The sequence below is a fragment of the Podarcis tiliguerta genome (genome assembly GCF_965153285.1).
Source record: "Podarcis tiliguerta genome assembly, chromosome: 18".
NCBI lineage: Eukaryota > Metazoa > Chordata > Lepidosauria > Squamata > Lacertidae > Podarcis > Podarcis tiliguerta.
In genome coordinates this window covers 1,340,436-1,354,314 of record NC_139551.1, presented here as the reverse complement: position 1 = coordinate 1,354,314, position 13,879 = coordinate 1,340,436, and the positions used below count along the sequence as shown (strand labels likewise).

The window sequence follows — 13,879 nt, the reverse complement described above, 5'->3', positions numbered from 1 at the left end:
CAAACTGCGGGAGGCAGTGGAAGACAGGAGTGCCTGGCGTGCTCTGGTCCAGGGGGTCACGAAGAGGCGGACACCACTAAATGACTAAACAACAACAACAATGCCAGGGAGACAAGACAAAGGTGGTTGGGTCGCTCATAGTTTTGTTCGCAGAGCCATATACCACCTCCTTAGTGGACTCACTCCCTGCCTATCTGGTTTTGCAGAAGAGAGAATTAACAGAAAGCCGCAGGTCATAAATGGGAGTTTCGCAAGCTGTAAAGGGCAGCAGACATTGACCCCAGGGGCCGAGGAAACCGGTGCTGAGCTCACGGACAACGCAAAACATTCAGGCAGTGGAAGGGGAGAAGATTCAGGAGCTGAAATCGTCACTTGGCAATCGGGGAGGGTGGTATTTCGGTGGCAGAGCCACCCGCCAGGGAGGACATCTTCGCTCCTTTCATCCACCTGGCCCCAGCAGGGCCCTGAAAGATGCCCAGGAAGGGAGATCTGAGAATTAAACCACGCGGTAGGGTTACCTACTGCGAACTACTGTTTTCTCCCACCGGGGAGAACAATGCAGCGCTTGTTTCCTTCTCCTCTCACTGTGTGTGTGTCTCTGTGTGTGTCTGAATTAGTTTGCACTTTCAGGGTTTCTCTGTCTGGTGCTGGAGAACGCCAGCTTGCTTCCTCGCCCTCTTTGGAAAAGCCAAGCGGGTTGATAAAGGTAAAGGTAAAGGGACCCCTGACCATTAGGTCCAGTCGTGGCCGACTCTGGGGTTGCGGTGCTCATCTCGTTTTATTGGTCGAGGGAGCCGGCGTTCAGCTTCCGGGTCATGTGGCCAGCAGGACTAAGCCGCTTCTGGCAAACCAGAGCTGTGCACGGAAACGCCATTTCCCTTCCCGCCGGAGTGGTACCTATTTATCTACTTGCACTTTGATGTGATTTCGAACCGCCAACCTTCTGATCGTCAAGTCCTAGGCTCTGTGGTTCAACCCACAGCACCACCAGCGGCCCAAAAGGCAAATGCTATTCTAGGCTGCATTCCAACCCTAAAATGTATTTTAATATTTTGTCGGGAGCCGCCCAGAGTGGCTGGGGAATCCCTGCCAGATGGGCGGGGTATAGATAATATATTATTATTATTATTATTATTAGTGGCTTCAAGTTCCAAGACAGGAGATCCCAGCTCAACATTAGGAAAAAGCTTTCTGGCGCTGAGAGCCGCTTGACCGTGTAACGGACGGAAGGTAGCGGGCTCTGCTTTCTTGGAGGTTTTTAAGCAGAGGTCGGGTGGCCGTCCCTGCACTGCAAGAGGGTTGGGATGGATGACCTCTGGGGGTCCCTCGCAACTCTACCATTCTGTGATCCCAAGTCTCTCACTCGCTTGCACCTATCTTCCAACAACGTGCTTCAAATCCTTCCTCCTGGCCCTGACAGAGCTCTCCAAATCCGGGACCGCCGTCAGGACAGCAGGGCGGATTTTGTCAGGACAGCAGGGCGGATTTTGACAGCAGCGTCACCTGCGAGGCTGGCATTCCACAGCCTCACAACGCCCTGCTGCTGCCGCCCCGAGAAGGACTTTTGACTTCTCTGCTTGAGATAAGGTCCGTGGGGTGGGCAAAGTTCGGGGAGGGGCAAACCGCTGATGGAATGAGCACACCTTAAAAGAATTTGGCCGAAGTGGAAAGAGACGGACAGGTTCGGGGCGAGGTCAGGAATTCCTGAGTTGGCATGGCACCTCTCTTATTGGCGGGAGGGACTGAAATGGTGAATTGGAAGCCTTTAAAGCAGGGGTCTGGGACGCGGGTGGCACTGTGGGTTAAACCACAGAGCCTAGGACTTGCTGATCAGAAGATCGGCGGTTCGAATCCCCGCAATGACGGGGTAAGCTCCCGTTGCTCGGTCCCTGCTCCTGCCAACCTAGCAGTTCAAAAGCATGTCAAAGTGCAAGTAGATAAATAGGTACTGCTCTGGCGGGAAGGTCAACGGCGTTTCCGTGCGCTGCTCTGGTTCGCCAGAAGTGGCTTCGTCATGCTGGCTACATGACCCAGAAGCTGTATGCCGGCTCCCTCGGCCAGTAAAGCGAGATGAGTGCTGCAACCCCAGAGTCGGCCACGACTGGACCTAACGGTCAGGGGTCCCTTTACCTTTACCTAAAGCAGGGGTCCGCGAGCTTTTTCAGCCACGGCCGGTCCACTCTCCCTCATATGGGGATCAAACCTCGGGCGCTTTCCTCTCCATCCTCTAACATGCCTGTTGAAGCATTCGCAAGTGGGCCTTGGCCTCTCTGAGCCCCACACCTGACGCTGTCCCCAGGAGGACTGGGCACAACCTGCTTGCAATACCCCCTTTTTAATTAATGCATTTTTTAATTGAGCTTTTGTCAGGCCAGCTGCCCTCTTGACCCTCCCAGAGGCAGCTCTGCCTTCCCTTCAAATCCCACCCGAAGCTCTCCGTCCCACGGGCGGCTGGACCCTGCGCCATTCTAGTGCCCACCGCTGAAACCAACCTGCCGAAACCGAAATCCATTCCTCGTCTCACAGGCTGAGCAAAGTACGTTCCTCTCTTCCTGAACCCGGAGCAAAGAGCGTTTTCCGCAAGAGGCAGAAACCACACGGGGCCTTTTCTCTCTCTCTGTCTCTCCCCTCGTCTCACCCCACAGAGAGGCCTCTTAGGGGGCACCCAAATGCTTGGTTTCGAACGAGGCGCAGGCACACTGGGAGTGCGCAGGCTGCGCCAGCCTGATAAGAACCACAAAACTCCCCTCCTCCCTAGAGGAATTCTAGGAACGAGCGGAGGGCAAAATAAACGTCAAGTTTCAAAAACGGTTTCATGGCTCAATGCCCTTCCCGGGTGCTTCCGCTCCTGCCAGCTTCAGAGAAAGCCACAGATCTGGGATCAATGGCCTGGAAGTCAAGGGTCTCTGGCTTAGCGCACCATGCGAGCAAAGTTGGTGTTTTTCTTTTAAAGTTTGGGGGCAGAGACAGGAGATATGGGGAGGTCACCTCCAACGGAACCGATCAGGAGGAGATCTGGGACCAGACAAAAGAAAGGGGCTTTCTTTGCGCAACGCTAGCCTACGGAACTTATGGCCACAAGGTTTTAGGTAAAGGGTGAAAGGAAAAGGGCCCCTTGAAAGGATAAGTCCAGGCAAAGGCGACTATGGGGTTGCGGCACTCATCTCGCTTTCAGGCCGAGGGAGCCGGCGTTTGCTCATAGATCCAGGTCGTGTGGCTGGCAGGTCTTAACCGCTTCTGGCGCATGGTAGAAACCAGAGCGCACGGAAGCACCGTTCCCCTTCCCGCCGCAGCAGGACCTCTTTATCTACTAGCGCTGGCATGCTTTCGAACTGCTTGGCAGGGGGTTGGACTCGATGACCCTTGTGGTCTCTTCCAACTCTATGATTCTATGATTCTATGATTCTATGATTCTATGCTAGGTTGGCAGGAGCTGGGACAGAGCAACAGGAGCCGGGATTCGAACTGCCGACCTCCCAATTGGCAAGCCCAAGAGGCTCAGTGGTTGAGACCGCGCGCCACCAGACGAAAGAAAAAGGGGTTCATTGCACCGTGCACCGCTAGCCTGCGGAACTCACGACCACAAGATTTTAGGGGAATACGCAGGAACATAGGAAGCTGCTACATACTGAGCCAGATTCTAAATTCTTAGGATTACCTGTGTTGCATGTGGGCACACATGTTTATATATCACACCCACCCCACGCTACAATGCAATACGATACAATATAATAATACAACCTGTTTAATTTCCCCTATTTTCAGGCGAGAAACGTTGGAGGGGATGGAATAGGACGTCCCTATTTTCAGGGGAGAAACGTTGGAGGGGATGGAATTGAACATCCTTATTGAAATGTTGGAGGGGATGGAGTTATGCGGCCCATGCAGCCAAGGAGATAAGTAACTATACAACCTTTAGAAGACAGCTGGAGGCAGCCCTGAAGGAATATTTTTTTTTTAAGTTTCATGTTTTATCCTGTTTTTATATATGTTGGAAGCTGCCCAGAGTGGCCGGGGCACACCAGTCAGATGGGCCAGGTATAAAAAATAAAATTATTATTATTATTGAATACAATGTCCCTGTTTTCATTGGAAGGTATGCCATGATAGCCACAATTTCCATTAAATAGTAACGATCTAATCTGTCTTCCTAAAGATCTCTGGGAATCATAGGTCCAGGAGGAGAATTTGTGTCTTCTTACCACTTCTGTGCTGTTCCGAATCCTCGTTCTTGATCCAGGAAGGTCTCTGGCTACAGGATCTCTCAGGGACGGAGGCAACTCACCTAGGACTGTTAGGACCCGAAAAACCGCTCTTAAAAGCAGGTCCAAAAAGCAAAGTCCACGGCTTCTGACGCCAGAGCCACACCCTCGACGTGGCCACATTCCCACAGGGCAATAGAAACCGGAGTTATTTTCCTTTGCATCCCGGCAATTATGGGCTATTAAAAAAGGGGATTCTCATGGGACTGGCGCCGAACTCCAGCCTTCCCAAGGACAGTTTATTGGTAGTTCGCTCCAGGTTTGGTTCGCCAGCTCCTCTTCTCTTCCGATGGCAACTGGGTGTTGGAGAAGCTGGCATGGAGCGTTCCCTGATCTTGCCCATGGGATAATGTCCTTGATTTGGATAATGTCATCCCCTCCAATGTTTCTCCCCTGAAAATAGGGACGTCCTATTCCATCCCCTCCAACGTTTCTCCCCTGAAAAGAGGGACGTCCTATTCCATCCCCTCCAACGTTTCTCCCCTGAAAAGAGGGACGTCCTATTCCATCCCCTCCAACGTTTCTCCCCTGAAAAGAGGGACGTCCTATTCCATCCCCTCCAACGTTTCTCCCCTGAAAAGAGGGACGTCCTATTCCATCCCCTCCAACGTTTCTCCCGTGAAAATAGGGACGTCCTATTCCAGCCCCTCCAACATTTCAAATTTAATTATTTATACCCCGCCCATCAGGCTGGGTCTCCCCAGCCACTCTGGATGGCTTCCAACAAAAGATTAAAAGATTTAAAAAACCAGTCATTATTCAGATGTCTTCTACAAGTCAGATAGTTGTTCATCTCCTTGACATCTGATGGGAGGGCGTTCCACAGGGCGGGCGCCACCACCAAAAAGGCCCTCTGCCTGGTTCCCTGTAACCTCACTTCTCGCAGGGAGGGAACCGCCAGGAGGCCCTCGGGAGATGGACCCAGGTGTCCGGGGTGGAGACGCTCCTTCAGGTATACTGGGCAGTGTTTTTGGAAGTAGGATGTTCTCTCCCAGCGCTGACGGTATTCGTTACCTGCTTGTCGCTGGTTAGACAGGTTGGTTCAGGTGGAGGACACAAATTCTTCAAGGAGGCTGTGGAGAGGGGGCAGAATCGGATCTGCGATCTCCTTGTCTTTGATGGTTCGGCAGCAAACCAGCCGTTCTTCTGTCGGATTAAATGTCTGTGGAGGCCCTTGGGCAGTCGAAATCTCGCAAATTGCATCTGAACACATTTTTTACTTTATCAGCCAACACATATGAGTCTAGTGTCCAGAATCGGCTTTTCTCAAGCTGTGGGTCCCCAGATGTTGTTGAACTACAACTCCCATCACCCCTAGCTAGCTACACACACACACACACACACACACACGTAATAAACAAAAACAGATTGAGGTTGAATCCTGACAAGACAGAAGTTCTGTTCTTGGGGGACAGGAGGCGGGCAGGAGTGGAGGACTCCCTGGTCCTGAATGGGGTCACTGTGCCCCTGAAGGACCAGGTGCGCAGCCTGGGGGTCATTTTGGACTCGCAGCTGTCCATGGAGGTGCAGGTCAATTCTGTATCCAGGGCAGCTGTCTACCAACTCCACCTGGTACGCAGGATGAGACCCTCCCTGCCTGCAGACTGTCTCGCCAGAGTGGTGCATGCTCTGGTTATCTCTCACTTGGACTACTGCCATGCGCTCTATGTGGGGCTACCTTTGAAGGTGACCCGGAAACTACAACTAATCCAGAATGCGGCAGCTAGACTGGTGACTGGGAGCAGCCGCCGGGACCACATAACACCTGTCTTGAAAGACCTACACTGGCTCCCAGTACGTTTCCGAGCACAATTCAAAGTATTGGTGCTGACCTTTAAAGCCCTAAATGGCCACGGTCCAGTATCCCTGAAGGAGCGTCTCCACCCCCATCGTTCTGCCTTGACACTGAGGTCCAGCTCCGAGGGCCTTCTGGCGGTTCCCTCCCTGCGAGAAGCGAGGTTACAGGGAACCAGGCAGAGGGCCTTCTCGGTGGTGGCACCCGCCCTGTGGAACGCCCTCCCACCAGATGTCAAAGAGAACAACAACTACCAGACTTTTAGAAGACATCTGAAGGCAGCACTGCTCAGGGAAGCTTTTATGTATTAGAGTATTTTAATATTTTTTTGGGAAGCCGCCCAGAGTGGCTAGGGAAGCCCAGCCAGATGGGCAGGGTATAAATAACAAATTATTATTATTATTATTATTATAAACACCCCCCCCCCAGTAATTTAAAAGGCCACATATTGTTGAATTAGCCAGAGGCCACTTTTTAAAAAAAGTCTACCTCGCAGGTCTGTGGGCGAAGCTAAAAGGAGCCAGGTGTACACAGTTTTGGGGGCTGGGATTACGATTTTTGGATTAAATATCCCCCCCTTCTTACCTGCACCTTTGGAAGTCTAGCGCCGTACAAAGAAACCGCTGGAGGGGGAGTTTATCTAAGCATCCTTGCTCCGGAACGGCGAGGCAGACTTGGGCCTTGGACAGAGCTTCGGAAAACAGGAGAAGCCGCCGAGATTGGGAGCCAAAATCGGGGAGGTAGAGGAAGCTGAGAGCGGCTGGGAGTACACCTGAACAGGTAGAAGCTACCTTGTCCGTCAACGCACAGCCAACCCTCTGGGGTAAGAGGCAGTCTGCGAGGAGGAAGAGATCAGCGGCGGGCTTGGAATGTGAGTTAGAAGCAAACAGGACTGTCTGCTTTCAGCGCTGCTAAAATTTGAGGGTGTGGAGCGTCCTTCTCAAGGGAGCGAAAGGGACAAGGACTTTGTCATATTGTGACATTTCTCTGCGTTGTGTGTGTGTGTGTGTGTGAGTGAGTGAGGAATTGCAGACAGCTTTTCCCCCACCCCGTTCAATTACATCTGTCTTCTTCTTCTTCTTCTTCCGAAATTTTAACGCGTACAAATTTTTGTTACCTTTATCTATCGGACACACCGGGGTCCCTCTCCCGAGGGCCTTCTGGCGGTTCCCTCCCTGCGAGAAGCGAGGTTGCAGGGAACCAGGTGGAGGGCCTTCTCGGTGGTGGCGCCCTCCCAGCGGATGTCAAGGAAATAAGCAACTATCTAACTTTTAGAAGACATATGAAGGCAGCCCTGTTTAGGGAAGCTTTTAATGTTTGAAGTTTCATTCTGTTTTCATATGTACTGAAAGCCGCCCAAAGCGGCTAATGGGAAAATCAGAGAGCCACTATGGTTTAGGGGTTAGAGTGACTTACTGGGAACTGAGAGACCCGGGTTCAAATCTCCCCTTGGCCCTGAAGCTCACTGGGTGGGACTTTGGGCCAGTCGCTGCCTCTCCGCCTGACCTAGTGAGGTTACAGGGAACCAGGCAGAGGGCCTTCTCGGTGGTGGTGCCCTCCCATCAGATGTCAAGGAAATAAGCAACTATCTGACTTTTAGAAGACATCTGAAGGCAGCTCCGTTTAGGGAAGCTTTTATTTTTGATGTTTTGTCGTGTTTTTAATATTCTGTTGGGAGCTGCCCAGAGCGGCTGGGGAAACCCAGCCATATGGGCGGGGTATAAATAAGTTGTTGTTGTTGTTGTTGTTGTTGTTGTTACAACAGCTTCCCCAACTGTGGGTTTATCAGCTCACCTGAATGTGTCCATTCTCAGAAGGAAAGGAGACCTGGGCCATCCACAGTGGGCAGCAGGGCAGACCTGGCCGCTGGGTGACGCAGGGGTGCAGCAGGCAGACTCCTTTCGCAGGTGGGGCGGATTTAATTCCCCCCGAGCACATTCTTCCAAGACTCACCTCCGGGATCGACGGCCTGGTTTAATCCCTCGACCTTTTTTCGAAGGGATCCTGCCGTTTCCGACAGCTCGGTTTTATTTTGGGGGGAGGCCGGCCGCTCTGGCTTTTCCTGGGATTTGGTGGGAACAAAGGACCCAAACCCTGGGAGCTAAGCAAAGGCTGACCGGGGTGTGTGTGTGTGCAATCCAGGACATTGTTGGCAACCTCAAACAAAAGGAGGTGGGCTCATTGGGTGCTGACCGGGCAAAATGCAGAGACCGGAATATCGCTGACCAGGGTGATTTCGGAGCACCCATGGGTGGGGTGGTCAAGAGCCTCACGACTGAGCTATCGGTCCGGCTTTGTGGTTTTTCTCTCCCCCCCCCCCCCAGATATATAGAGAGAGAGACGCAGATCTGGTTTCGTCCCCCCAGATGATTCACACCTTTATTATTATTATTTTGCTCTGCTCAGGCATATTACAAACCAACCGGCGGGGAAACAGCGGCGAGGTTGGTGGCAGGGAGAGGTGGGACATCGAAACAGCTGGTGGTGGGTGGTCGATAAAGCTGGGGAGACTGCGACAGAGGACCGGGGGCACGAAGGAGGGCTTGGGGGTGGAGTGGGGACCCCCACATCTTACACGCTAGATGAGACAGAGGAGCGAGCGAAGGGGGCGGACGCACCAGTCATGACATCCCCAGAGAACCTGATGGTAAGGTAAAGGGACCCCTGACCGTTAGTCCAGTCGCGGACGACTCTGGGGTTGCGGTGCTCATCTCGCTTTACTGGGCGAGGGAGCCGGCGTACAGCTTCCGGGTCACATGGCCAGCAGGACTAAGCCACTTCTGGCAAACCAGAGCAGCGCACGGAAACACCATTTACCTTCCCGCCGGAGCGGTACCTATTGATCTACTTGCACTGGTGTGCTTTCGAACTGCTAGTTTGGCAGGAGCAGGGACCGAGCAACGGGAGCTCACCCCGTCACTGCGGGGATTCGAACCGCCGACCTTGCAATCAGTAAGCCCTAGGGCTCTGTGGTTTAACCCACAGCACCACCCGTGTTGGTACCCTCACTCAAATCCAGGCCGCCTGACTATTCCCTCCCTTGGTCTTCAAATAAGTCCAGGTTCTCAAATTGCGGCCATTTGGCTGTTCCGGGGTGACACCGAGGACAGGAGAAGAGGCCGGCTGGCCGGTGGCGTGGCGTAGACGTCCAGCTGTCCTGGTCTCCTCCCCGATAAGGGTGGCTAAGGGCGGGGGACAGCGGGGATGATGCCCCACGTCCAGCAAGGACACGGCGTTGGCGTTAAATGTCTGGCTCCTGTTTGAGAAGGCAAGAGAGCAGTTCCTATCTGGTCTCCTCCACCTGCTCCAGCCCTAAAAGCCAGGCTTGGGGAGGGCAAAAGTTCTAAGAGGGGGTCAACTTCTAGGTCAGGACAACAGAGATTGGGGTCCCAGGCCAATAAACACCCAGAAAAATAAAGCCCATCGAATCGGACATTTGGGGAGGTCTTGGCACCCACCTCCCCAATGTTGTTTCAGAAGTTTTTTGGGGGGGGTGAAGCTCTCCCCTTCTGCCCCCCATTCTTCAGCTCCCCATAACGAAATGTGTGGGCCTGCTCGCCTCTGCCTGGTGGCAGGGATCCAAACTCCATTGACTCAAGGCATAGCTGTCAACCTTTTCCTTGCGAGGAATCCTATTCGGAATAAGGGGATTTCCCTTAAAAAGGGGGAAACTTGACAAGGGATCCCAAGGGATTCCCAGAATCTGCTCAAATCTCTCTCCCTACACTCTTGAAAGCGCAGCCCTGAACTCCCCAACTTCCAAGCATCTCCTACCGTCCACCGATTTATTCTTTGATCGCGCAGTAAATGCAACAGTCCCACACTGGTTTATAAGCTTGGCGTTATCCTAACTTCTGAGCACAATCTTGCAAGCATCTTAGGCCCCAATTAGTTATCTCGGCTCAACTTTTCCTCCTCAATATTTTCACTGGTTTTTTGGGAAACCTCCTTTGCTCTCGCCAGTCTCCCCACCCCAAAAAAACTGGCTTGGTCTGTGGAAATTTGAGAGGCAACCCCTGTCAAGACAACATCGTTTTCCAACCCCAGAGACGGGGGAACGGAAGGGAGAGACACCACCCCACTTCCTGTTCCCATTTTGGAGCTGCCATGTTGTAAACAGTGATATAACAGAGTTGGGTCTAGATGGACCGACATCCCCTCCAATCTTTCTCCAGTGAAAATAGGCACGTCCTATTTCATAATAAAAATGATGTTGATGATGATGATTTATCATTCGTACCCCGCCCATCTGACCCTGGGCAGCTTCCAACTTATATAAAAACATAATAAAACATAGAACATCGGAACGTTGGAGGGGATGGAATAGGACGCCCCTATTTTCAGGGGAGAAACGTTGGAGGGGATGGAATAGGACGTCCCTACTTTCAGGGGAGAAACGTTGGAGGGGATGGAATAGGACGTCCCTATTTTCAGGGGAGAAACGTTGGCGGGGATGGAATAGGACGTCCCTATTTTCAGGGGAGAAACGTTGGAGGGGATGGAATAGGACGTCCCTCTTTTCAGGGGAGAAACGTTGGAGGGGATGGAATAGGACGCCCCTATTTTCACAGGAGAAACGTTGGAGGGGATGGAATAGGATGTCCCTATTTTCACAGGAGAAACATTGGAGGGGATGGAATAGGACGTCCCTCTTTTCAGGGGAGAAATGTTGGAGGGGATGGAATAGGACGTCCCTATTTTCACAGGAGAAACGTTGGAGGGGATGGAATAGGACGTCCCTATTTTCACAGGAGAAACGTTGGAGGGGATGGAATAGGATGTCCCTATTTTCACGGGAGAAACATTGGAGGGGATGGAATAGGACGTCCCTATTTTCACGGGAGAAACGTTGGGGGACATGAGATGAGCAGCTTGGGGATCCCCAAGGCACTTCCTTATGCCAGCTTGGACCAAGGGGGTCAACAGAGGGTGGCCTTCCACGCATCACAAAGGGGGCACAGCAAGGAGATGCGGGTTGGGATGAACTTTGCGGATGCAAATTCAGGAACAGCTGCTAGCGCTTAATACGTCTCTGCATAGCTGGGGAGGCAGAAGCGGACTTGGGCACAGCGGCCACCGCTGGCCGTTGGGACAGGTGGCGGCAGGAGGCTGGGAGCCTTCCAGTAGGTTGTGCCAGGGCTTGTGACGGGCATAAGAGCAGGAAGAGGCAGCTGATGGACAGAGTAAGCCATTGACTGACGAGTGGAAACACTGGTCCAAACAGATATACACTGACCGACGTAAATCTGGTGCAAATTTGTCCGGCGCGCACCTTTCAGAGCACCCAGCGACACCCCTGTTAGGTGGGCCGCCCTGTGATTGCAGAGAGGGTGGCTGATCACCCCGCAGGGACCGGGAGGCAGGTTGAGTGGTAGCTGCTTGTGTAAAAGCACCCCAGGTCTCGGTTTTTGCGGGTGGGGAAGACAGAAACCCTGCTCCGTGAAACCCAAGCGACACACCCTAAACCCTGGCTGCTTTGGCACTTCAAATTTGGCAAGGGGGGGCGGGCGGGCAGCGGAACGACAAGCCCCTTGGACCAGCAAAAGTTTGCAGTAGGCTCCGCTTCCCATCAGCCTCAGAGGTGGCCCAATGGTCAGAGGTGCTGGGAATCTCCAGAAGCCCACCCCCGAATCTAAATCCTTTCTATCCCTGCTCCTCAGCCAGCTCACCTGCTCTGTCTACACCTGACTGGCCTCCCCAGCCTAGCTAGAACCGCCCGGCTGCCTCACCTCCTTGTCTGAGCCTTCTGCAGCCATGCTGATCATTGGGACGGATCGGGCCCTCCCAGCTGGCGCTCTCGGCTTCGCTTGCCGGCCCTCACCTAAGCGAGTAAGGATCTTTTGCCAGCGGTGGTCGCCAGGGTAATTTGGGTCTGCGAGGCAGGAGGATGTCAGCAGGTGGCGCCAGAGGAGCCAACTCACAGGATCATAGAGTTGGAAATGACCCCAGAGGGTCCTCTCGTCCAAACCCCACCCACGAAATAGAGGAATCTCAGCTAAAGCATTCGTGGCAGGTGGACACCCGACCTCCTAGTTTCTCAACAAGGGGCAACACTGAGAATGAGAGGAAATTAGCAGTCAGGGTCACCACCTGAGGGTCTGGTTGCAGTGAGAAGGTGGGCTGAGGACCCACCAAACATGACTGGTCGGTGCCCCCGTTTTGCTCAAACCGACCAGCCTCTCCTGTATTTTCCTCCCGACAGGGTTTCGGTTCGGACCCGCCGGTCAGTCCTACAATTTTTACAAGCCAGAGAGGTAACCGTCGAAGAAGCCACGTCAACACTGACGGTCTCAGAGCTGTCAAGGTCCGACCATCGCAATCTCCCCAAAACTTCTTCCGGGACTCGCACGACGCTTTCCCACAAAGCTGCGGAGAACGGGATTGTCTCGCTGACGGAGCAGATCGCCAAGCCCAGTGTCCGGACATTTCCTCTCGGACCACAGCCTATTCCCGTCACCCTGGTTTCCCTCCCCCCCAAACACCATATTTTTAAACATCAGCAGGGCAGGGTGTGTGTGCGAAACTAGGTTTTACCAAGCCGGATTCTTTTGTTGGCACGAGAAACCTGGCCAGTGACGTTCTCGGAGATCCCAGAAAGCGATCTCTGAAGGCCGGCGGATTTGCAAAGGTCCCCAGAAGCTCAAGAACGAAGAGTCTCCTTAATCGATGTTAAATTCCCTTCTGCGGAAGGAAAGTCCGTTGGCGGAAATCGTGCCGGTTCGTTCCGAAGCGGCGGAAATACCGAAACGCACCCGAATTCCTTTCTTTCATATTCGGTTGAGTGCAAGTCCAAGAAACTTTGGCCACAGCGGTTTAAGGTTTCCCGACTGATTCTGCTTCGGAGCAGGGGCGCGGGGCAGAGGACGACGCCGTCTAATAAATATATTTCGCATCTGTTCCGTTTACGAAAAAGCGAATCGAGGTGAAACGGGACGTAGCAGGGCTGTCGCTGGGCTGCCACCAACCCTTGCATTAGAATATTTCCCCAGTCATTTAAGGGAACAGAAAAACAAAACCTCTGGGAGCGGTGGGAACTGCATGTCTTGTTAATTAAAAATTAAAAAAAACCAACCACATTAAACCTAGGAGTTTGTGGAAGAGGTGGGAATTATGGGGGGAGAGGGAGGGGAGAGAAGGCAGTCCTGATTGGCTGTAGAGTCGAGGGGGAGGCGCCTTACATCACCGAACAGCATTTGCAGCTCTGTTTCTTGGCGTCGAGATCCTTCTCTGCGTCTTTGGGGTCGGTGCTGTTGGCCGCTGGCGGCTCCCCGGCTTGGTTCTCCACCTTCTGGGGGACGTCCGCCGCCACCGCGCTGCCGTTCGGAGGGGCGTGATCCTTCCCTGCCGCCGACGCTGCCTTGTTCTCGGCGTCCTCGATCACCACCAGCTCCGCCCGGATGGTGCCCTCGAGACCCAGGACCTTCTTGGTCTCGTCCTCGTCCTCCACATTCTGGTAGCCCATGAAGATCATGGTGACCGGCTTTTCCTCGCTGGGTTCGGGGCCTTGGCCGGCCGGCATCAACTTGGGGGACTCCACCGGCTTCGCCTGCACCCCAGTGATCTCCTTCCTGGGGGTGGCCTTCTGGCTCGGCGGGTTGCTACGGGGCTCCTTGGCCGCCTCCGAGGCCTCACTCAGGGTCACCTCGTCGGCCTTGTGGATGAGCTCGTCCACCTCGGAGGAGCTGAGCTGCTGCAAGCCGTTCTCCAGCGCCCCGTCTTCGACGCGGACCGCATGCACCACTGCAAGAAAAGAGACAGAGAGAAAAAGCCTTGAGCCCCAACACAGAACCATGCTCAGTGGTTAAAAGCGTTTCATCGGCGG

General features: G+C 53.5%; 2 protein-coding genes across 3 annotated transcripts in view; both read right to left on the bottom strand.

The window, feature by feature from the left end:
* MISP (mitotic spindle positioning) overlaps positions 1-3,147 on the bottom strand; it is a 53,971-nt gene extending 50,824 nt beyond the window's left edge. Inside the window, exon 1 of the mRNA XM_083421511.1 lies at positions 2,493-3,147. The gene's annotated coding sequence lies outside the window, so the exon portion shown is untranslated. The remainder of the gene's footprint in view (positions 1-2,492) is intronic.
* A 5,262-nt stretch (positions 3,148-8,409) lies between these two features.
* Positions 8,410-13,879, bottom strand: part of PALM (paralemmin) — a 45,861-nt gene continuing 40,391 nt past the window's right edge. Inside the window, exon 7 of one of the 2 annotated variants that reach the window (XM_083421796.1) lies at positions 8,410-13,797. In XM_083421796.1, coding sequence (XP_083277922.1) covers positions 13,232-13,797 — 566 coding nt within the window. In that variant the 3' untranslated portion in view covers positions 8,410-13,231. The remainder of the gene's footprint in view (positions 13,798-13,879) is intronic. The other variant, XM_083421795.1, reaches the window with a different exon arrangement.